At 36.0% G+C, this 25,459-nt stretch overlaps 1 protein-coding gene across 5 annotated transcripts in view; it reads left to right on the plus strand.

The window, feature by feature from the left end:
* The window catches only part of SMAD5 (SMAD family member 5), a 50,107-nt gene that overhangs the window by 10,890 nt on the left and 13,758 nt on the right, over nt 1–25,459 (plus strand). For 2 of the 5 annotated variants that reach the window (XM_004042548.5, XM_055389538.2), the window contains exons 2-5: nt 4,329–4,403; nt 10,122–10,693; nt 17,399–17,650; nt 19,821–19,940. In XM_004042548.5, the coding sequence (XP_004042596.1) occupies nt 10,291–10,693; nt 17,399–17,650; nt 19,821–19,940 (775 nt within the window). In that variant the 5' untranslated portion in view covers nt 4,329–4,403; nt 10,122–10,290. Of the gene's footprint in view, nt 1–4,328; nt 4,404–9,204; nt 9,289–10,121; nt 10,694–17,398; nt 17,651–19,820; nt 19,941–25,459 lie in introns of all 5 variants that reach the window. The other 3 variants (XM_004042549.5, XM_019028232.4, XM_055389537.2) reach the window with 2 other exon arrangements.

Raw genomic sequence — 25,459 nt, forward strand, 5'->3', positions numbered from 1 at the left:
CCTGTTTGACCTTCATTCTGTGGTTGTGCCTTTCCCCTTTTCTTCACAGTCAGACTAGCTGATTGTCACCTCCTAGCCTCTCTTCCTCATTTGGCTGAGTGATTTGGTTTTCCTCGTCCTTGTACTTTCTTGCCAAGTGGACTGTGAATGATAGATTGTTATATTTCTATCTCGTATTCAGTATTTTGGTAGTCACTCTCAAAATTTGTGCTTATATGACAAGCAGTTATTCTTGCCTCATCCTTAAGCTTCTATTCACTTAGGTGCAGTGTGTTTGAGTTTGCAAGGGAGGGGTAGAATCTGTCCAAACCAGGTGTTTTTTTTGCACAGTTGCTAAACCCCCTCAACCAACTTCTTGTCTGTTACTGGCCATTTACAACACAGTTAATTCCTTCTTAATCAGTCATATTCACCAGTATATAATCTTTTCACTTTTTTCTTCTTCCTCTTTCCAGTTATACTGTTCTTTCTGTTCCATGTATTTACTCTAAATACCTCATAAACCAGAGGTATACTATGAAAGGCCAAGATAATAGCAGATAATGGGTTCATTATCTGAGTCTGAAAGTGTTTGATTACTCAGATTTAATTCCATTCATTCATACGGCAGTTTTGATGAAAATTGACTGTCTCACCTAACACGAATTGTCCCGTGGGTTTCCTAATGAGATTTTAGATTTAGATTTTGGGGGGTTCTCTGGTTTTCAAGCTAGAAGTAGAAATTCCCTGAAAGGTTTCATGGACACTGTTCAGTGTAGTTTGTGTTTTTCTTTTATGATGCTCATGGTTAGCCTGTTCTGAATTATTGTAACAAGACTTGGCTTTTAAAGAAAAGGCTGTTTGACACTTAGCATTCTGAAAGTTTGGTTTAATACGGCCCTAGTAAGAGCAAAAAAGAGAAGGCAGAATTTGTCTTCTATCCCTGATTATGTTACTGAAATAAGATTAACATTTATAAACAACTGTTTTACAATAGGTTTCTATGGAGGTTTATTGCAAAAGAAAATAGCTTGATGATTTAAGTTCCTTGAAGCCTATTGACTTTTTGGTTTTCTTAGGAACTAAATATATTACGTCTTAATATGTTTAGATATATATAAATATATTTTATTATATTGGTATATATTAATATATATTATTCCCACTGGTGTACTTTAGGATAGGTATGTTAGGTGGCTCAGGATGAGGATTACAGAGGTGCAAATAGAATCTGCTCAGAAGCCAGATTGTCTAGGGCATTATTTCACCTATGTGGACTGTCAAATGCATCTTCCCTTGACTTACTAGAGAACTCAGAAGTAAGCAAGCCCTGGAGCACCTGAAAGTACCAAGGATACAAATCATGTATTCCATGCTAATTGGGTTCTTTTTGAGACAGAAGGAAAGTTCATTTTCATTAGGTAGTTTATCAAGTTTCTCCAAAAGCAACACTGAGGAATATAGGAGAAGCTATGAGAAATGCAGAAAGAGAAAAGAAAAAAAAAAAGAGTTAAAAGAATGAGAACAAAGGAGGGGGTAGAATGACAGATACTGGTGGCAAGTGATGGGGAGCATCAGAAAGGACTTTGAGAGAGGACAAAAGAAAAAGCTGCCATATTTCTTCTAAGATGTAATTTTTTTTTTCACCTCATAACATAACATTAACTGTCTTACAGTTAATAGCATCTGAGTATTGCTTTTGGCCAGGTGGCAGTTTTGATCTAGTTGTCATTGTACAGGCATGGCTCTGACTTGCTGTTTCTGTTGCTGTCATTTCAGTCTCAGTGTGGACATTGTTTTAACTTCTCGTGTTGAGTAATTGCCATTTAAAATATTTTCTTAGTTGTTGTTTTCACATCTTCATTTAGATCCTCTAGGAACACCAAACAGGCACCAGTATCAAAATTTGCAGGATGGTTGTCAGTGGCTTGAAAGACAGTCCTGGAGCAGTGTCGGAACATTCTTCATACTTACATTCTTGGTGGCAGAAGGATGATACTGTGAAGAAAAATTTTAAGTTATAAGAAAGCATTATGCCATTTAATTTGCAGCTTTTTCTTCCTTCAGGGTTCATAAAATAATGCGGACTCTTAAAGTACATGACTGTATGTTTATTGAAATAAAGGATCCCAACCATTTATTTAAAATCCTCAGCCTGATAGCAACAATGTTCATGATTATTACAACAATAATAACTACAGTTGCCCTTTATTGAGTATGCACTGTGTACCGAGTTAAGTGTTTCTCACTTAATTCTCAGAACCTTTTAGGGCCATAGTATTCACAATACAAAATAGGAAAAAATGGAGATTTTGGGTGTAAGTGTTAGATCCAGAATTTGAACCCAAGTTTATTAGGCTTCAAATCCGGTGCTGTAGTTCCTCATCCTGTTATATAAAGTATTACTTTGTGAAAGACACAGAAGCTTTTATGCTTAAGATAAAATTGTCTTCCTTCATCCTTCTTCCCAAAGGGTCATATCCTGACTTCTTTTAGGGACCTTTATATCTTTAGGGCCACTCCATTCTCCACTGTGTATCGTAGATAGTTATGGGCACGTTTCAGTTGTTCTATTAATTTGTAACTATTTAGAGTTAGTCTGGATGTGATTTATATTTCAACTCTTTATTATCTAGCTTAGTGCCTTGCCTTTTATAGGCACTCAGTAAATATGCGTTGTATAAATAAGGCTATAAGTGTGAGCTTAAGTTTAGCACTGGTTATTATGTATATTTGTGTCTCAGTAGACTCTGAAAGCATTTAGGAGTATAGAGGACCAAAATTTAGCTGTCCAGTAATCTGTAATGTGTAAAGACTGTTGCAGTTGCTAAGTACAGTCTTTTGGGATTTTCTCTATTACTGGAATAAGTGTAGAGATGATGTAGAAGAGTATTATGCGGTGTTAGATACACAGCTGATTTAAATTGAAGATAGGTGTTCTCAGTGTTTCTAAATTCGTTTTATTTAGTGAAAGGCAAAGGGGGCATGAAAAATTGAACCAACTTTTCAGGAAAGAGACTCATAAAATGTTCAGAGGTGTTGCAGGTTCACTTGTGGCTCATGTGGCATATGCTAATATATGCAAATCAGAACGTATTTTATTTTTGTATACATAATGAGAAATTTTTTCATAACCGAGTACTTATGTGAGGATACTAAAGTAAATCTATTGCTGTAACCCAAGCTCTCTGATCATTTTATTTCAAATTTTGGACCAAGGTGTTATTTTGAATATAGTATAGTCTGCAGAAAAGACTATAGGACAAAATGCATCCATTATATGGGTACCATAAGGAAGTTTTAATCTCAGTTTAACAATTTTACTTTTACTATAGGTGGTTTAGTTCCTTTAGAAACCTAGGTGTTAAATATTAAGAAAATAGATGAGTAAAATATGATTGCACCATTAAAGGCATTTAAAAAAATCTATATATTGGGGTGAGGGAAGAGCAAATGCTTGTGGTGTTAAATAGAAAATGCAGAATACCAAGTAGTATCATGGTATATCCTGTTACGGGCAGTTGTGGGCAAGACTATATATATGCAGAGGAAACAAATATAAGCATACCATATGTTAATGGTATGATTATAGGTGAGTATACTTAGGAAAAATATTTTTTAAAAAGTGGTACATTGTCTCATCATTTCTGAGATCATTGTGTTCCAGTGATAAGTGTGCTAAAAATGTCCTAATGATAATTAGAAAGGCTTTGGAGTAAGATCACCATAAAAAAAATTTTTATGCAGTGGTAGTAAGCATAAAGCTAAACCTTTCATTCCTGCTGATTGACCTAGCACGAATGTGAGAAGGTTGGGTTAAAGTTGATAGGTTGATGACATACGTTAAGTGGTATAAAAATAAGTTTGAAAATGAGCAAATTAAGCTGGATTATTCTTGATCTCTTAAACTTTACAATCTTATGATAATATTTAACAATTTGAATGTTTTGGAGAAGTCAGGAATATGGAGAACAAATACAGACCTTTAAGGGAAGAAAATTCCTTGGCAGGAGGGTTTCTTTCTAGGAGGCAGTGTGTACAGTGGTTTGGAATATGGATTCTGCAGCTGGACTGCCAGGGTTCAATTCTCAGCTCTGTTTCTTGCTATCTGTATAATTAAGCAAGTTACATTTAATTTCCCTTTGCCTGTTTTCTCATCTGTAAAATGAGAATAATGGAATTTACTTTATAAGGCTGTTTTGAAATTTAATGATTTTTGGTTTCTAAATGTAAAGTCCTTAACAGTACTTGGCATAGTGAGTGCTCAATAAATGTTAGTCGTTTATTATTATTACCATTATCAAAGGAGTATTATGATTCCTTTGCTTAAGCAATTGATTTTTTTTTAGAAAGGAAGCTGTTGAAGTTATTGAAGTACCTGTTGCTATATTCTAAGAAAGTAAAATGTCCAGAAATCTGCCTCTGTAAGTAACCTTTTAAGATCATTCATGCCCCTCTGTTTCTTTAGTCAGTAATAATGCAGCCCATGTTCTATGCCTTCTATAGAGAATTTCACTTAAAATGAAACCACTGAAAAATGTAGATCACCATTTTATACTAAATGGTGAGTAAAAGGTCTGATTTTATCTTGAAGAATGAAACTAAAATTCTGGGAAAACATTAGCTTATAGTAACTGTAAACATGCATGAATTGTTATAATGAACAAATAATGGATCAAGTGTGAATGGGTAAACAATTTTTCCCACAAAATAATTCAGTATCATTATATGACAGCCTTCAATTTGACATTTGTGGCATTAGCTTTAAGTTTTTTTTTTTTTGCAAAAATATTGATTAAAATATATATACATTTTTTTCAAGGACCTCTGTTAAATTCTTTGATAGTCAAGTTATTCTTACCCTCCCCCCCCAATAAAGAATGTCTTGCTTACTGATTACTATAAAAGTGGTAGATTCCCCGAGCTCAGTATTCCTCATCCATGCATCAAGACTACAAAAAAGCACAAACTAGTACATATAAAACATGGAGAATCTTATAATACTGAAGGAAAGATTACGTGTTATTCCTTCTATACAACATTCACAAAAAGGCAAAACTATAAAATACATCACATTATCCCCATGGGTCTTGGGGGGGACAAACAAAACCTCAAATAATGTCAATGCTTATGCTGCTTGCTGTGCCCCGAGTAACAGAGTCTCTAACCCAGGAGTCTCATGTCCTTTGGCAACATCCAGAAGACAGTAACAGACTAACTTGTAAGTGGGGTAAAATCAAATCCTAGATCCTACATTGTTTGCCATAATTTTTATAAACTTTGGAAATCTTGGAATTTTTGCAAAATCTGTAGTCTCACTCATGGTTCGTAAGCCATTATGGTGAGGGAGACACTTGTGAATAGGGACTGATTTTATAAGTGATCAGTCACAAGTATGTTTTAAAGATATTTTTAAAAATTGAAATAATCATCTAGTAAAGCACACAAATTTAAAGTGTATAGCTTAATGAACTTCTGCATATGTCTACATCCATGTCATCATCACCCAGATCAAAATATGGAAAATTTCTAGCTCCCTATAAGGCTGTCTCATGACCCTTCTTAGTACTCTTCTGGCCTTGATGGCATAGGTTATTTTTGCCTGTTTTTGAATGTTGTATAGATGGAATAATGTGTAATCTTTCCCTCAGAATATATGAGAATTCTCCATGTTTTACACATACTGGTTCTTTCTGTAGCTGTGAAGTATTCCATTTTATGAATTTACTACCAGTATTTACCCACTCTACTGCTGATGAATATTTGGGTTCCAGTTTGGGACTATTATAAATAAAGTTGTTAGGAACATGTACTTGTCTTTTGGTGGACACAGCACTCATTTCTGTTGGATATATACCTGGGAAAGGAATTGCTGGGTCATAGGGATCTATGTTTAGCGTTAGTGGATACTGTTAAACAGTTTTCTAAAGTGACTGGACTAATGTGTGTTCCTACTATCAATATATGAGAGTTCCAGTTCTGTATTATCATGAACAGTTAATCTTTTTTTTTTTTTTAAGTGTAGCCATTCTGGTAGGTACCGAGTGAGATTTTACTGTGGTAGTTTTTGTTTTCTTTTTGCATTCATGTGATAACTAATGATATTGAGCCCATTTTCTCATCCGGTGGCTATTTTAATGTCCTCTTTTGTGAAGGATCTGTTCAGATCTTTTGACTATTCACTAATTTTTATGATGAATTTTTCTCCTTTTGTAATGTTGTAAGTTGAGACGTGGATAACAAGTACTCGGGTAGCTTGCACATACCACTTTACCAGTTTGGGAAGTATAGAAAACATTTTTAGAAATAATTTCATCAAAAGTGCTAAATTTTTTAGTCATTCCATATTTAAAGAGTTGAGTGTGAGATTTGCTCCTCTCCCTGTGCTAGTTTTACTAGTAAGAGTTCTAGGTTTTTAAAACTGACACCTATTGTTCTTTTTGAAACTAATCTCTTGAAGTTTAGTGGCATACCCATTCACCAAAGTCACTGGCCTTTTCTTTGTTTACATTCTCTTTAAACTCTCCCATATGTTTAATCTTCTGCAGTACCATTGTATCTAGTTCTGTCTTTTTAATAGTGCATTATCAGTAACTCACTATCAGGAAACTCTTTCCTAACAGTGAATGTTTCGTAATATTTAGGTGTTTACTTACTGTTCTTTTCACTCTGTTGAAAACCTTTTTTTTTTTTTTTTTTTTTTTTTTTTAGCTCTTTGTGGAAAATCTTAAATCTGTTTCTCATCTTTACCTGGCTAAACCTGTATCTCCAGTCATGACCTTTTCCCAGTGGAGTTTACCATTATCTCTACTGACAAAGCTACCTTCTGAATGTTTTTAATTCTGTGGGTAGAATTCTCATTTTATCATTATCTTAGTCAACGTGGGTTTAAAATTTGAACTTATCTCTAATTTCAAGGTACAGTTAATAGAAAAATCAGTGACCATTCATTAAGTATCATAGTGTGTGGTATGGCACATGGAATGGTCCAGGTGCTGAAGACTACTTCTTAGAAGGATTTTGTACTGTATTTGGGAAGTTATGATATTATTTATGTCTTATTAATTAGTTTTTATTATAAATATTCAGTGACCGTAGCCTCTTCAGCATTGGGTGGTAAAGGAAGTCTTCACAAAAGGGGATAGATTGGAGCTCATCATTAAGAATGACTAAGATTTCTCTTGGAAGACACAGATGGGCAGAGGGGCAGAGATTTGGATTGGATCAGAAGGTGTGTATAGTGGAAGAGTAGTGGGCAAGATTAGATTAGGACTAGATCTAGCCAGTCTCTTAAGTCTTGGTTCGTCTTCTTTTTGAATGCTAATGATTAGAATTCATGTTTGAATAGTACTGTTGAGTTTGTAAAGCTTGTGTTAGATAGACATTATTACTTCAACATTTCTGTGACTTAGGAACCATCATCTCTATTTTACAGAAAAGTTAATAGGCTTTGAAAAAGTGATACTAGTAAAGAACAGAATCTGGTGGGCACAGTGGCTCAAGCCTATAATGCCATCATCTTGGGAGACTGAGTCTGGTGTGTTTCATTTCCAGGCATATTTTTATTCTCTGATATCATAGATATCCATAAATAACAATTTTTTTTGTTTTAAGTTTGATATAGACATCCTTAGAAAGGTATATATATTTTTACAAATTGTTTTTCTTACTCATTTATTTGATAAATGGACACTATTCTAGGTCCAGGGCATCCACTGGTTTTGAGGGCAGATGAGACTACCTGCATACTAACATTGCATTGGGGAAAACATAAAGTAAATAAACAAAGTTGATAATGTAATATCAGATTAGGGTAAATGCTATAAAAAATGAACAGGGTCAGGGGATAGAGAATGTTGTGAGAATGGGCTGTCATGCTGTTTTCAATCAAGTGGTCAGGGAATTCCTCTTTCAGGAGGTGACCTTTGAACAACTGAATTAATTTGAGTGAGTACGCTGCGTTAAGTTACGGGAGAAGAGAATTTAGGGGAGAGAACATCAGATGCAAAGGCCTCGCGTAGAAATAACCTTAGAATACTTGAGAAATGGAAAGAAGTCAAGTGTGGTTAAATGCAATTAGGTAGGATAATGGTTAAGAAATGAGTAAGGAGAAGCCAAGGGCCTGATCATGTATGATATTGTATTCAGAATTCTGGTCTTGAAGCTCCTTTCTTTTTGCCTCCCTCTTGCTTAACTGTCTCTCTGTTGCTCATACACATACTCTCTCACACATATGTACACTACCCTATCTAGCCCCCCATTGTATTCTAGTGTTCATGAATAAGGTATCAGTCAGCCAGGCCTGTCTCTTATCTAGCCTAGGAAATGCTGTGTTCATGTCTGCCTATATATATATTTTTTTGTTTGTGTCCCTTTGCCTTTGACATTTCCCATCTCATCTCAGACAACCAAACCATGGTTTTACTTCCTGACCCACATGGATTTTATCATACATCCTTGATGTAGATGCAACTGAGGTCAGCCCTTCTTACAGTTCATTTAGTACATAACACTTTATACTCTGTGACCTGTTAGTGACAATTATGCTTTCATTCTCTTTGTTATATTTCTCTATTTTAATGTGGCCAGTTTTGTTTGCCTAGCAAAAATCATCCTACATAGGGCTGGGCAAGACAAGGCACAAGGCATATCCATACATAAGGAGGATATCTTTACTTCCCTGTACCCTTCCCCACCATGGTTCCAGCATAGCAGGCTGGATAGCTGCCAGTAGTTGATCGGCATCCAGAACTGTATCTGGTACTTTAGTAGGCTCTCAGTAAGTATATTTTGAATGAATCAATTTATTGACTGTTGAGATTAAACCCTACTTGGCATAACTTTTTTTAAAAAGCACCATCATGGCTATTCACAATACATGGGACGTAACAAAGAATCAATAATTATTTGTTGAATGTATGTCAGTTTTACTTTACTCTGTGTTTACATTATCTTTATTTACTTTATGTTATTGTCTGGGCTTTAGCTGAGCACATATGTTCTTTTCTGGAAGGATGCAACCCAGTCCAGAATAATATTGATGCTAGAATTTTTCAAAGACAAAGGTATAGCATTTGGCAATTGTAGGCACAAGAAAGGAAGCATCTTTTGTTACACCATTTTTCCAAACGTTATTCTTGTTGCTTTAGTAGGTATTTATCGTCTGTGGTTGGCTGTGCAGCGATCTGCAGGAGATCTTACACATTCTTTTTATTCTTTATTTAGAAATGGGATCTCACTATGTTGCTCAGACTGGACGTGATTGAACTCCTGGGCTCAAGTGAGTCTCCCGAGTAACTGGGATTACAGGTGTGTGCCACTGAGCCTGGTTTTTACCAGCTCCTATCGGTGGAGTGCCTGTCACTTCCTCCTGTCATCATCAGGAGCTTCTTAATGGTGCAGAACAGTGGTTTACCTGGAGCAGGCTCATTAACCAATATAAAATATCACTTAAAATAAGCCAATAGGAATTATAAAATTAGAAACTGACCCTTTTTAAATGAATTTATTCTCTTTAAATTTATTCAACATACTTAGTTTTACAAATAGATACTTGCCATTTTACTGGCAGTTATAATGATTTATTTGAGGGTTTGGTACATCTTATACAACTGTGAATACAATTTGCATCTAATAATGTGACTTCAGTAGTATCATGATTTTTGTCCAAACCTTCTCAGTCTGGGAAACATTTAAAGAGAATAATGACCTTAGAGAAGAGCTGGATTTCTTTTAAGACTTCTATTCAGATCAGGACATAATCACGTTCAAAACTGACATAGCATGTAACATGGATTTCAGTGAAGAAAAGTACTTCAGAATCAAATTTTAGAAGAGTGTTTTAGGGTTTAGTGGCCTAATCAAAGGGAGTCCAGAAGCTATTTTTGGATAATACATAGGAGGTAGAGCAACCTGGTTTTGCCTCTGGTTATCATTTGACATTGCCAGTGTCTTACTTGTTCATATTATGGGGAAGGAATCGAGTGGTCACAGAACTTTTGGAGAAAATTTATCAATTTTTTGTTTACTTTGTAATGCTTTTCTGTTCTTATTTAATAAAATATACCTTTCGATTATATTAATTTAAATTTGTATATATTGAATTGATTTAAACTAGGATCCTTTCCCCCTTTCTCTTTCAGGACTTGACCCAATGAAAGAAGCATATGGCACTTGTGAAGATAAATGTTACTCCTCCGTTTTTAATTGGAACTTCCGCTTAGGACCTGTGTATGACGTTTCACCTGTGATCTGTTCTTTCAGTAGCCACTGACTTTGAGTTACAGGAAGGTCTCTGAAGATTTGTGTCAAATGACGTCAATGGCCAGCTTGTTTTCTTTTACTAGTCCAGCAGTAAAGCGATTGTTGGGCTGGAAACAAGGTGATGAGGAGGAGAAATGGGCAGAAAAGGCAGTTGATGCTTTGGTGAAGAAACTAAAAAAGAAAAAGGGTGCCATGGAGGAACTGGAGAAAGCCTTGAGCAGTCCAGGACAGCCGAGTAAATGTGTCACTATTCCCAGATCTTTAGATGGACGCCTGCAGGTTTCTCACAGAAAAGGCTTACCCCATGTTATATATTGTCGTGTTTGGCGCTGGCCGGATTTGCAGAGTCATCATGAGCTAAAGCCGTTGGATATTTGTGAATTTCCTTTTGGATCTAAGCAAAAAGAAGTTTGTATCAACCCATACCACTATAAGAGAGTGGAGAGTCCAGGTAGGTCTTATTCCTGAGAAGAATTTGGAAAAACAAAAACAAAAAACCTCTCTTCCTGATATGCATGTAACTAGATTTAGTAATGAAAAGGTTGTATTAGCTTTGTGTTTCCATCTTAAATATTCTAATCTTGGAAGGACTATTGAATTTTGAGTTTAGCTTTTTATATGTAGGTGATACAATTCTCAGGTGGCTTACTCTAATTCATTATTCACTGTAAGCACCCATATATCTACTCTGCCTTTTCCTGTGGATGACCTGTCTCTGTTTTATTTAAAGCCTAAGCTCCAAGTGTGTACTATATCCCATTCCTTTTTGTCAAATGAAGAACTTTGTTCCTACAGTTATCATCCTTCTCTCCAGCATTATATTTTCCCTTTCTACCAGAGTATTTCTGATAGCATACAAGCATGCCATGATACTACCCATCGTAAAATAAAACTTAAAAAAAAATTCTGCTTTTCACTTCATTCACATAACCCAATCCCAGTCACTGCACTGTTTCCACTGGTCCTTTTAGAGGATTCTCCATTTTTATTATCTTTATGTTTCATTTTTTTCTTGTGACTTCTCTAGTTAGTCTTTCTTTCCTACCATTTAACTTGTCAAGATCACTAGTGACTGCCTTTTTATAGGTCAGGGGGTCATTTTTGAGTCTTATCTTACTGTCTGCTCAACTGCATTTGATACAGTTGATCTCCTTCCATCCTACTCAAAACTTTTTCTCTGTTTGGCCCCTAAGACAGTATGCTATCCTGGTTCTCCTACCTCACTGACTGTTCTTGCCCCTCTTTGCTGGCGTATTCTCCTGTTTTCACAGGAATCAGTCCGTGGACCTTTTCTCCATTTATATTATTTCTTTATGTGCTTTCATGCTGTCACATGTCTTAAGATTGTCTATAAGCTGATGCTCACATTTTGAACTCAAGTCAACTTCTCCCTTGAGTTTTAGACTTGTGTATCCAGTTGCCTACTTGACATTTCCACTTGAATATTTATTTATTAAACATACCAAATGTAATATGTCTAAGCGCAGTTTTTTTTCTCTGGTTTCCCCTATTGAAGTGAATGGCAACAGCATTCATGTAATTGCTAATGCCCTAAACTGCAAGGTCATCTTTTATTCTTCTTACTTAAATCCTATATTTAAAATATGAGCAAATGCTGTTTGCTGCACCTTCAAAATATTTCTTAATAAATATGTCACCTCTCATCATTTGTGACATCACTACTTTAGTACCGTACATCATCATCATCACTCACCTTAAGTAGTGTCCTAATTGGTCTTTCTGCGTCTCTTCTTCCCCTTAACCCATTGTGTTTTCCACACAACAGCCAGAATGATTTTTTAAAAACATACTAAATCATGTCAGTTCCTACTGAAAACACTTTCAAGGCTGTCACACTTAAGAGATTTCTGTAAGACTCTGTATGACCTATCCTCAGAGTTCTCTGTTCCTTGGACTTGCCATACTCCTGTTTCCAGGCTTTAACTCTTGCTGTCTACTTATTCTCCCCCAGGATCTTTCCATGGCACATTTTCTCATTCCATTCAGTCCTTGCTCAAATATCCGCATCACTAATTGACTCTATATTAGATATTTATTTTGTTTATTGGCTGACATGAGCAGAGTCTTCCTCTATTTCATTCATTACTCTATCCTTAGTGCTTAGAATAGTATATTGTTGTCTGGCACTTGGTAGGTGATGCTCAGTAAATTTTTTTTATAATGAATGTTATACGCTGAGCTGCTAGCTGAGTGCATTAGTCATCTATTGCTGCATGACAGATTGCCACAAACTTAGTGGCTTAGCACAATGCATGTTTATTACCTCACAGTTTCTTTGGGTGAGGAGTCCAGTCACATTTAGCTGGGTCCTTTGCAAGGTGCTGTAATCAAGGTGTTGGTTAGGGCCAAGGTCTTATCAGAAGCTCAATTAGGGAAGGATCTGCTTCCAAGCCCATGTGATTGTTGACAGATTTAGTTGCTTTCGCATAGCCTTCTTTATAGGTAGTTCACATTCATGACAGCTTCTTTAAAGCCAGTAAGGAAGAGAGGGTCTTCTGGTAAGAAGGACATTATATTCTTGTGGAATGTAATCATACATACCCTGTCACCCTTGCCATATTCTGTTGGTTAGAAGGAAGTGATAGGTCATACTCATACTCAAGCAGGGAGAATTACCCAATGGTTTGAATACCTGGAGGTGGGAATCATAGTGGTTACCTTAGAGTCTATCTGGGTTTCACGTGGAGATGTGTGGTAAAAAGACTGAAAATAACATTGGATGTGGAGACTAGTAGAAAGGATAGCAGATAGCAGTGATTATGCTGCCTGTGAAAGTTCAACTTAAGAGCTTTAGAGTGTCTTTAGACACTCTTTAGACAGTTGGTATGATATGATTCTCAGTTTCTTACTGAGTCCAAGGAAAGCTGATACCTGAAGGAACTGATGAAGACAGGAAGATAAGAGGATTTAATAGAGAAGTATAGGCTGAAAAACTCCCAAGCTTGCTATTTGCTAGGAGTGAGTCTAGGAATTTTATGTATTCCCCTATAGCCAAAGTGTGACTAGTAATCAGCCAGCCAATAGAAGTGTCTTATTTTTTGTATACACTTTTCTCAGCTATGATTCATTCTATAGAAAAGACTGGGGCATAGCTCTGATACTTTTAAATAACTGAAAATTTCATGTCTTACTAGTTCAACTATTGGAAAGAGACTATAGAGACCTCATGTTTCGCCCTGAGCCCAAACTCTTGGGGGAAGGGGCAGATTACCCAGCTAGATTAGCTTGCTGACCCCCCATGATTAAGCAGCTATGATGCAGAATGGATCACTTCATATTACCGGTATTAATAAAGTAGTAGAAGGTGGTGGTAGTGGTAGTAGTAACAGTGATAGCAATTAATATTTATTGAGCACTGATGGAATAGTGATTCCTTCATGGGGTTAGAAAAGGGTACTGACATTTTACAACCCTTTCAGTTTACTTATGGGTTTATAGATAAGGAAACAAAGACTTAAAAGGGAAGTAACTTAGGCACGCTCACACAGTTAGAATATAGTGGAGTAAGTTTTGCAAAAAGATAAAAAGATGGAGGATAGTTAGAAAGAGATGATGAACATAAGAAAAATAGAGGGCCAACCTAGGTGGTCCTAGGTGTTTAGTTGAATACTGTGCACCCTAAGCTTTTTGGCACCAGGGTCTAGTTTCATGGAAGACAGTCTTTCCATAGAATTGGTTGTGGGATGGTTTTGGGATGATTCAAGCACATTATATTTATTGTGCACTTTATTTCTATTATTACATTGTAATATGTAATGAAATAATTATACATTTCACCATAATGTCAAATTAGTGGGAGCCCTGAGCTTGTTTACCTGCAGCTAGGTTGTCTCATCCAGGCATGATGGGAGACAGTGACAGATCATCAGGCATTAGATTCTCATAAGGAGCGCACAACCTAGATCCCTCAAATGTGCAGTTGGCGATAGGATTTGCTTTCCTATGAGAATCTCATGCTGCTACTGATCTGACAGGAGGCGGAGTTCAGGCGGTAGTGAGAGCAATGGGGAGTGGCTGGAAATACAGATGAAGCTTCGCTCACTCTCTCTCACCATCACCTCCTGCTGTATGGCCTGGTTCATAAGAGAGCATGAACTGGGGGGGTTAGGGACCCCTGATCTAATAGACAGTATTGTCTAGTGATTAAGACTGGGTTCTGGAGCCAGGCTTTCTGGATTTGAATCCTGGTTTTACCAAATACTACCTCAAGCCTTAACCTTTCTGAGATTTAGTTTCCTCATTGTAAAATGGTAATAATACTACCTACCTAATAGGTTGTTATGAGCATTAGATGAGTTGGTGCATTAAAAAGTACTTGTTAAAACATTAAGTGGCCTGGAATCAGTTTCAAATTAAATATCAATTCTAATAGAATAATATATTCTGGAAATAGAGCATTGAGGAAGACGGCAGAGAGAAAATTTTCCAAGAAAAAATATCGAACAGTTCCCCAAACTGAAAATTGAAAGGGCTCAGTGACCAAGTAATCAGAACAAAGGATAAAAAAACCCCACATGAAATTTTTGTATATCATAGATTAAAAAAAAGATTCTGAAAACTTCCAGAAAAAAAAGACAGGAAGCATATAAAGGACTAGAAATCAGAATACTGGATTTCTCAATGCAGTTCCGGATTCTAGAAGAAAGTAAAGTAGTGCCGTCAAAATTCAGAAGGAAATGTTATCTGCCTGCCGACAAGCAAAAAAAATAAATTTTTATACATGCAGGAAGTCAAGAAAATTCAACTTTTTACTTTCTCTTAGGACACTAATAGAGGATGAGGTCCAGGAAATGTGATCCAGCAGTAGAGAAGGGAAGTCCAAGGACTTCAGACTTGTAGGAGACTTGAGCAGTAACCAATATAGGTTGGAACAAAAAGATGGAAGATCCGGGCCTGGCACGGTGGCTCACGCCTGTAATCCCAGCACTTTGGGAGGCCGAGTCGGGCAGATCACGAGGTCAGGAGATCGAGACAATCCTGGCTAATATGGTGAAACCCCGTCTCTACTAAAAATACAAAAAATTAGCCGGGCATGGTGGTGGGCGCCTGTAGTCTCAGCTACTCGGGAGGCTGAGGCAGGAGAATGGCGTGAACCCGGGAGGTGGAGCTTGCGGTGAGCCGAGATGGCGCCAGTGCACTCCAGCCTGGGCGACAGAGCGAGACTCCATCTCAAAAAAAAAAAAGATGGAAGATCCAAGGGAAAACGTAGAGTGAATAAATTATTTTTATTATTTGTTGTATCCGAGAAATAGTAATAATAGGCGTTTAACAGATCTGTTGGAATTCTGGAAATATTAGTGGAATGTACTTAAAATTAAACAAATGAAGAAACAAGGCAATGGTTAACTTTAGTAAAAACACTGTTCAAGAAAAAGTAGACTCATAGTACACTTGATTCAGCAATGAATTACATGTATGTATATATGAATACTGGATATTGATTTAAGCAAAATGTAATATTTAACTCTATTTTGGGGATGGGAGTGGGATAGAATAATAAAAGAAAGCTGCCTCATTTGCCCTAAGAGCAAGTCTACAAATAATATCTAGACTAATAATAGCAATATAAGCATATTATTTAGCGGTACACAAAGTGAATGTTATAAGAGATGGCTAAGAGTTTAAAGTTGTTTTCTATAGAAACAGTAAATGGGAGGGGGCTAGGAATTGCAGTTTTTGTTATAATCTCTAATAGCATGTCTTTTTTTTAAACTGTCCACATATTAACATTGTTTTGGATGATATAAAATAATTTTTTTAAAAATCGTGCATAGATAATGTACAAGTGAAAGAGAAGCCAGTGATTTTAGCATACCACTAAAGAAAAAAAAAAAGCAAAGAAATTCTTACTGAACTGAATTCCTGAGTAGTTATTTCACTAAGTCTCTCAGATTGCTAGCCTGCTAAATGTAGAAATTCTTGCTGCCTAATGCCCTTCTCTCCAGTGGCAGCTGCCTCATTGTTCTGCGAGGGGAATAGCAGTTGTTAACACACAGTAGAACAAAACGATTGCAGTCAGACGTTAACCACATATTTAGTATACTAATGCAGTAGAATGAAATGAAACAATAGACAAAAATAGCACAAATACTGACTTAACAGAAACACTGGATTGTTGTGTACATCCCTACTTCAGGGAGGTGAAGTGTGACTTAGGTAGCTTAAAAACAAACTCATTTTGTTGATGCTGAATGATATCAGAATTAAGTTCAGATTTTTCTAAGTGAAATTACATTGACAGATACAGGACAATTGTTAATGAGATGAGTTGTAAATGTTTGAAGAATCAGGTTTGTTTCAGTTTCCTGCATGAAAAGGTAATCAGATATTTGAATGTGATTGGTCACTTGGGTCTTTAGAGAAAGCAAATATTTGAATAAAGTTTATCTCTTAAAAATGTATCTGTTAAAAATGTTTAGACTTTGTTGTGTATATTTTCATTATGGTCATATTTAGAAGACTGATTTTGATTGGAAGGCTTTTACCTAGAGAATATTACCATTTTCAATATGGAAAACCGTACTGAACAACGTAAAACATGAGATCTTTCAAACTAAGAAAGATCAAAGTGTTCATAATTGGAAATGTGGAAGTTTTTAGGGCATTCACATAACTGGTTCCAACTTCACTCTGTAGTCTTAACTCCTTGTTCAGTGCGTAGGCCAACTGACTTTCTCATCTCCTCTGCCACCCTCCCCTTCTACCTCTTCCCAGCCCTAGTACTCCCATGTGAAATCCTCCTGTATCTTTAAGGTTCAGTCAGGTATGTTTTTTTCTTACAGCATTTTGTTTGATTCTCTGCTAGCTGGGAGCGCTCACCTCTGTTTAACTCCTATTGTGTTAAATTCTCTGTTTTATGGTTTTTTAATATCCTTTATCTCATAGAACAGGAGTGGTATCTTTCTCTGGATTTTCTGTCTTCCAGGGTACCTTATGCAGGCTAAATGCTTACAGAGTTTTGGATTCAGTTTTTATGTAAATAGAGATTCAGGGCTCTATAAAACAGCCTTTTCTAAAAGTAAATTGTTTTAATACGTTTACAGTCTTACATGAATCCTTTCTACCAACCCCTTAGTGTGGATGGGGCATTTGTGTAGTCATTCCTGACAAATGACTTTTGATTTTTGTTTTTCAGTCTTACCTCCAGTATTAGTGCCTCGTCATAATGAATTCAATCCACAACACAGCCTTCTGGTTCAGTTTAGGAACCTGAGCCACAATGAACCACACATGCCACAAAATGCCACGTTTCCAGATTCTTTCCACCAGCCCAACAACACTCCTTTTCCCTTATCTCCAAACAGCCCTTATCCCCCTTCTCCTGCTAGCAGCACATATCCCAACTCCCCAGCAAGTTCTGGACCAGGAAGTCCATTTCAGCTCCCAGGTAAGACTTTATTTTATTGATACCAAAAAAAAAAAAAAAAAAAAAAAATTCCTAAGAATCACAGTTGTTCTTACTGTGGGCCCTCTGGGTGAACTGTTACATGCCAAGGTATAGCTGTTTCTGACTTTTTATTCTTTAGGTAATTGTTTGATTTCCAGAAGAGTTTAGATTTTATTTTGCCAATTACCATATGTTTAAAAAATGGAAGTAGCCCTATTTGACTTAAATATTTTCTTCTATTTTATGACACTCAGTACCGTTTATTGTCTTTTATACAACTGATACTGTGATGAAAGCTATGGCATTCAATTTAATCTTCAGAATGACTATGTGAGATAGATATTCCTGTTTTACAGATGGAAAAAGAAATTCTAAAGTAAATTTTAAACTTTTAAGTACCTTACCTAGGGTAGGGCTAAGAACTAGAGGTTCAGACCCAGGTTTGTCTAACTCTAAAGTTATGTTCTTTCAACTTTACTGTGTGGCTTTTCAAATTATTTAAGACTTTAGAAGTTAAAATGAATCCTGGTTATCTTTAGTTAGATAACTGATGAACTGATTTCACTGGAGAAAGATAAGTAGATTTTGTAAAGTTCTAAATTTTGTTAATGGCATGTCATGTATGGACATATCAGTATGTCACTGTCAAGAAATATTTGAACACCTGCTGTTGTCAGGCAGAGTCATATATAAGTACAGTAAGTCCTCACTTGATGTCATTGATAACTTCTTGGAAACTGACTTTAACTGAAACAGCATTTTACAAAGCCAGTTTTATCATAGGCTAGTTGATATAAACAAGAGTTAAGTTCTTGTGGTATATTTCTGGTCACAAAAATATCACTAAATTTATAAATAAAGACCCAAGACTCTTCTAATATTAAACATTGAAATAAATGTGAGCTGTGCATATCTTTAAGAAAGATCAATAAAAACAAGACTGTTATTTACTTAATTATTCTAATTCATGGTCATGGGTAGCCAGAGCCCATTCCAGCAACTCAGGGCACAAGGTGGAAACCAATCCTGAATGGGACGTGATTAAATCACAGAGTGCACTCACACACACCCCGTCACTCACACTGGGACCGTTTAGACATGCATGCCAGTTCATCTAATGTGCACATCTTTGGAATGTGAGAGGAAACTCGGGTAACCAGAGAAAACTCAAACAAACATGGGGAGAATGTTCAGACTCACACAGACGTGGCCCTGGCTGGGAATGGATTTTTTTTCTCATCAGCATCATAACAAAATGATGCTAAACAAAACACCATTGAACAAAACATTATTCGAGGACCTACAGTATATTCTTTGTGATTTCTCTACTGCAGCAAAATATCAATTGGTATAGTTTTTTCTTTTGAAGAGAAATTAAGTGCCAGCTGTTTAACTTGCTATTAGGAATTTGCTCAAAAACAAATTTTCATAGTTTGTCTTAGATTCAGTGCTGATTGTAGTTCTGTCTCAAAATACATCCTGTACAAAACATTGGGATGAAAGACAAATTCGGTTCTTATTTATAGTTACTGAGACAAAAAAGTATAGCTGTAGCTTTTGCAAAATTTTCAACTATGAGTGTTGAAACTCAAAGATTTTCTAGTTAACATTTAGTTTCCTAAGTGAATTACCTAACCATTTAATAGGACACAACAGCCATGTTTGGATGTTGCAGAAGCGTTAGACAATTGCTGTTAGTGTTGATGGCAAATTTTGAAGGGACATAGTTTTACTTTCAAGTTTTAAATGACAGTACACAGTATGTGCTGATCTTAATAATTTAAAAGTGTCTCTGTAGTAGATGTATACCCAAATGAGGAAAATCTGTACTTCAGATTGATATGTAATAGCTGCAGTTTCTCTGAACACATAAAAATAAAGGCAAAATTCTTGACCTTGAATTCTGTTTTAGTGAATTTTAGGGCTGATCCTTGTATCCTGGATTACCAGGGATCTGGGCTAAATAAATGTGGATTTGTAGTAGGTTTTCAATTGCCATTAGGTGTGCTGTCTGTTCTCCTTTTCCCTTGCCCTAGGATAGTATCCTACATTTTTTTGTGTGTGATGTTCAGTAATGAAGCTTGCTGGTAATCTTAAGAATTTTCTAAAGCTTTTAGAGTAATAATTTTGAGCAGAATGAAGATTTTAATTATTATTTTTTTCCTCTTAGCTGATACGCCTCCTCCTGCCTATATGCCACCTGATGATCAGATGGGTCAAGATAATTCCCAGCCTATGGATACAAGCAATAATATGATTCCTCAGATTATGCCCAGTATATCCAGCAGGGGTAAGAGAAGTACTCACTTCATTTATTTTGTAGTAGTAGTTGTTTTTAACTTATTGGCTACTTTTTTAAAAACAGCTTTATTGAGGTATAATTTATATGCTATAAAATTTTTTTGTTTTAAGTGTATGATTCAAAGATTTTGGTAAATACACCAAGTTTTGCACCACAGTCTAGGTTTAGAATATTTCCATAACTCTTTAAAAAGGTTTCTCTGTGTATTTGCAGTCTATCCTCACTCCTGTCCTCAGCTCCACATACCCTCTAATCTGTTTTCTGTACCTATAGATTTTATCTTTTCTGAACATTTTATATAATTGGAATCATGTAATAATGTAGTCTTCTTTCACTTAGCATGTTTTTTCAAGGTTCATCCATGTTGTAGCATGTATCAATAGTTTGTTCCTTTTTATTGCTTAACAGTACTCCTTTATATAAATATATCACATTTATTCACCAGTCAGTGGGCATTTGAATTGTTTCCGTATTTTGATTATTATAAACATTTGCAGCTGGGCTCAGTGGCTCACGCCTGTAATCCTAGCACTTTGGGAGGCCAAGGCGGGTGGATCACTTGAGATCCGGAGTTCAAAACCAGCCTGGCCAATATGGTGAAACCCCGTCTCTACTAAAAATACAATAAAAATAAAAAATTACCTGGGCGTGGTGGCAGATGCCTGTAATCCCATCTACTCTGGAGGCTGAGACAGGAGAATCACTTGAACCCAGGAGGCTGAGGTTGCAGTGAGCTGAGAGTGGAGTGTCACTGCACTCCAGTCTGAGCAACAGAGCGAGGCTCTATCTCAAAAAAACAAACAAAAAAAAATCGCATGTAAGTCTTTTTGTGGATATTGTTTTATTTCTCTTGGATAGATATCTAGGAGTGCAATTGCTGAATAACATGGTAAGTTTAACTACTTAAAAAAACTATAAAACTTCTCTGAAGTGGCAGTACCATTTTACATTCTCACCAGCAAAGTATGAGGGTTCTATTTTCTCTGCATCCTCCTAACACCTGTTATTGTCTGGCTTTTTAATTATAGCCATTCTAGTGGGTGTAAAGTGCTTATTGTGGTTTTAGTTTGCATTTCTCTAATGAGTAATGATGAGCATTTTTTAAATGTACTTGTTGGCCATTTATATATCTTCTTTGATGTGTTTATTTTAAATCTTTTGCCCATTGGGTTGTCTTACTGAGTTGTAAGAATTTTTTGTATATTCTGGATATGAATCCTTTATCAGATATATGATTTGCAAATATTTTCTCTCAGTCCGTGGATTTCTTTTCATTTTCTTAATGACGTCTTTTTGAGGGTAATAGCTTTAAATTTTGATGAAATCCATTTTGTCAGTTTTTTCATTTCTAGATTATGCTTTTGGTGTTGAATTCAAGAAATTTTTGTCTATCCCAAGGTCATGAAAATATTATTTTATGTTTTATTTTAGAAGTTCTATAGTTTTAGCTCTTACATTAGGTCAGTGGTTCCTTTTGAGTTAAGTTTGTATGTGGTAGATGGTAAATGTCTACATTAAGTTTTTTGCATATAGAAATCCAGTTGGCTTTGTCATTTGTTGAAAAGAGTATCATTTCTTTGTTGAATTAACATCTTTGTCAGAAATCAATTGACTGTAAATGCCAGGGTTTATTTCAGGACTCTGTTGACATACATATCTATACCTCATAGTCTTGATTGCTAAAGCTTTCCTATAAAGGTTTTTCCCCCTATTTTTTTGTTGTTTTGTTTTATTTTTAATTTTTAAATTATTTATTTATTTCAGAGACAGAGTCTTGCTCTGTCATGTCCAGACTGGAGTGCAGTGGCGTGATCATAGCTCACTGGAGCCTCAGACTCCTGGGCTGAAGTGCTCCTCCACCTTAGCATCCTGAGTAGCTGGGACTACAGGCATGCATCACCATGCTTGGCCAATTTTTTTGTTGTTGTTGAGATGGAGTCTTACAGTGTTGCCCAGGCTGGCCCTGTTTTTTTTTGTTTGTTTGTTTTTTTATGGCAAACTATATATAACATAAAGTTTACCATCTTAACTATTATTAAGTGTACAGTTCAGTGGCATTAAATCCATTTATAATGTTGTGTGACCATCACCACCATCCATTTCTATAGCTCTTTTCACCTTGTAATATTGAAACTATACCTATTAAATAAAAATTTCCTATTCTCCTTTTCCCCCAGCCCTTGGCAACCACCACTCTGTTTTCTAATCTCTATGATTTTGACCACTCTAAGTACTTCATATAAATGGAATCATACAATATTTGTTTTTTTGTTTTTTTTTTTTTTTGTGACTGGCTTATTTTTCCTCAGGGCACATCCATATTGTAGCAACGTCAGAATTTCATTTCTTTTTAAGGTTGAGTAATATTCCGTTGTATGTATATACCAAATTTTGTTTATCTATTCATCCATTGATAGACACTTGGATTGGTTTCACTTTTTGGCTATTGTGAATAATACTACTGTGGACATGGGCGTACACATATCTCTTCAAGATCCTGCTTTCATTTCTTTTGAGTATATACCAGAAGTACAATTACTGGATTACATGGTAATTATATTTATACTTTTTTGAGGAACAGCCATACTGTTTTCCACAGTGGATGTACCATTTTCTATTCTCAGCAACAGTGCACACGGATTCCGTATTCTTCACATCCTCACCAGCACTTGTTTTCTATTTTTTAGATATTGACCATTTTAATGGGTATGAAGAGATATCTCACTGTGGGTTGTTCTGTATTTTTTTTGTCTTTTTTTTTTTTTGATAATTGACAAATGAAAAATTGTATATCTTTATGGTGTCATTGTGGCTTTAATGCCACTTTGGTTTGAGACCTTAACCTCCTTAGTTTGTCCCAAGTTTAGAAATATGTACTGCTATTTTATACGTTTCTTAAAACAATGTGTTTTTATGTGTTTTCTATGTTTGTGATAATACTGAATGTGTGTTATATTGAGCGCTCTGTATTCTAAGAGCAGTTAAATTTCCAGACCCCTAATAGTTTTGTTAATGTTTGTATAATGTCTAGAATTTATCAAGAAATCTCATTATATTAATTTGCCTATAATTCATAAAATCTACCTTCATTTACCATAAAAATGGAACATGAATTTCTGGATTTGAATTCCTGTTTCTCTACTTATTTGCTTTGCAATATAGGTAGTTTTTAAATCTCTAAGCCTGAGATTCCCTGTTTACAAAATAAATAGGGATGATATGCTGGAATTATTAATATGTTGATTAAATTAGACAATACATGTAATGATCTTAGCACACAACATTAGGCCGTACACAATAAATAGTATTATTTTTCTCCTTTTAAAAATATGGACTGTATTTACTCCACTTTATTCTCCTTTTGAAAATATGGACTGTATTTACTCCACTTAACCTCCTTTTCTTTTCTCCTGATTTTCCAGAGATCATAGTGCTGTTTAATAGTGTTATATGTTAGATGTCCATTGGAATGTAATTTGTCTCAGCCAAACAACTGAGCCCCTTTAGAGGAACTTGATACTCACATTTTCTCAACTTTGTAGATACCTTTTTCACTAGAATTTCTTCTCATTTCAGTCAGATTATATGTATTTTCTCCTTTCTTTTTGACAAAAAAGTGACAAAAAGAAAATCAAAGTTAAACAGCAATGCCTGGAACCACCTGTTAGCAACAATACGTCTTCTGCCTTGAGGAGAGGCAGTGCTTTTCTGGTTCCTCTTTTCCTTTTAACCAAAATTGCCTTTTTAGTTTTGCCTAGCATTTTTTTTTTTCTATAAGCTTCTGCTCGTTCTTAGCTCTAATCTTCCTGATGTTACTCTTATAACTTCATGCGACTCATTTGTACCTGTCTTTAGGAATGGACCTCTACATGTATAAACTTTGTATAAACTTTAAAATCTGAGCTCTTAAGACTTCTTTGGGCTTAGAGTGGTTTATTTTCCTCTCTTCCTTCACATCTGCATTCTTTGCCATTGAATACTCAGAATTGATTTATTTTCCTCTCTTTCTTCTCATCTGAATTCTTTGCCATATAAAACTCAGAATTAAGTTTTAAAAGTTAAAGTACTCTATTAAAAAAATAGTTGGCTGGGCGCAGTGGCTCACTCCTGTAATCCCAGCACTTTGGGAGGCCGAGGCAGGCAGATCACCTGAGGCTCAGGAGTTTGAGACCAGCCTGGCCAACATAGTGAAATCCCATCTCTACTAAAATAGAAAAATTAGCCGGGCTTGCTGGTGGGTACTTGTAATCCCACCTGCTTGGGAGGCTGAGGCTGGAGAATCACTTGAACCTGGGAGGTGGAGGTTGCAGTGAGCTGAGATCATGCCACTGTGCTCAATCATGGATGACAGAGCGAGATTCCATCTCAAAAAAAAAAAGTTAACCAATTATTTTAAATTGCCTACATAGAACATGTGATTACTCTTACATTTTCCTTGGTGTTATTTTATTCCTGCCCCTTTTTTTTGAGACGGAATCTCGCTCTGCCACCCGGGATTGAATGCAGCGGCACAATCTCGGCTCACAGTTCTCCTGCCTCAGCCTCCGACTAGCTGGGATTATCATACGCATGTGCCACCGTACCCGGCTAATTTTTGTATTTTTAATAGAGACAGAGTTTCACCATGTTGGCCAGGTTGGTCTTGAACTCCTGACCTCACGTGATCTGCCCACCTTGGCCTCCCAAAGTGCTGGGATTACAGGTGTGAGCCACTGCACCCGGCCATATTCCTGCCTTTTTTGAAAGAGAATTGAGGGTCTGTGATTTCTTTGCTTGATTTCAGCTCCAGGAAGGGTGCTGGGATGTAGAGCTTCCATGTATCTCTTCTATGCTTTGTGTCTATTATGAGTTACTGACTTTTATATTAATGAGTCTGGCCAGTATTTTATATTGTGTATAAACCTTTTTCTGTAGGCAGTTCTGGCATGTAAAATTTAAACATATACCTCTATTTACCCAAAGATAATGTTCATTTAGTTGTTTTTTTTGTTTTTCTTTATAAATAGACTTTATTTTTTAGTTCAGTTTTTGGTTCACAGCAAAGTTAAGTGGAAGGTACAGAAAGTTCACACATACTCTCTTCTCCCACACAGGCACAGCCTCCTCCGTTATCAGCATCTCTCACCAGAGTGGTACATTTGTTATAGTCAGTGAGCTTCCATTGACACATGATTATTATCCAGTGGGGTTCATTCTTGGTTTTGTACATTCTGTGGGTTTTTAACACATGTATCCACCCTTATGATATGATACAGAATCATTTTTTACCTCTTAAAAATTCTCTGTGCTCTGCCTGTTCACCTCTCCTTCCCCACAACCCCTTGCAACCACTGATCTTTTTACTGTCTCTATAGTTTTGCCTTTTGCAAAATGTCGTAGTTAGAATCATACAGTATGTAGCTTTTTCAGACTGGCTTCTTTCGCTTAGTAATATGCATTTAAGTTTCTCCATGTCTTTTTATGGCTTGATAGCTCATTTCTTTTTAGCATCTCTATTAGGGTTCTCT

The sequence above is a fragment of the Gorilla gorilla genome, chromosome 4 (genome assembly GCF_029281585.2).
Source record: "Gorilla gorilla gorilla isolate KB3781 chromosome 4, NHGRI_mGorGor1-v2.1_pri, whole genome shotgun sequence".
Taxonomy (NCBI): Eukaryota; Metazoa; Chordata; class Mammalia; order Primates; family Hominidae; genus Gorilla; species Gorilla gorilla.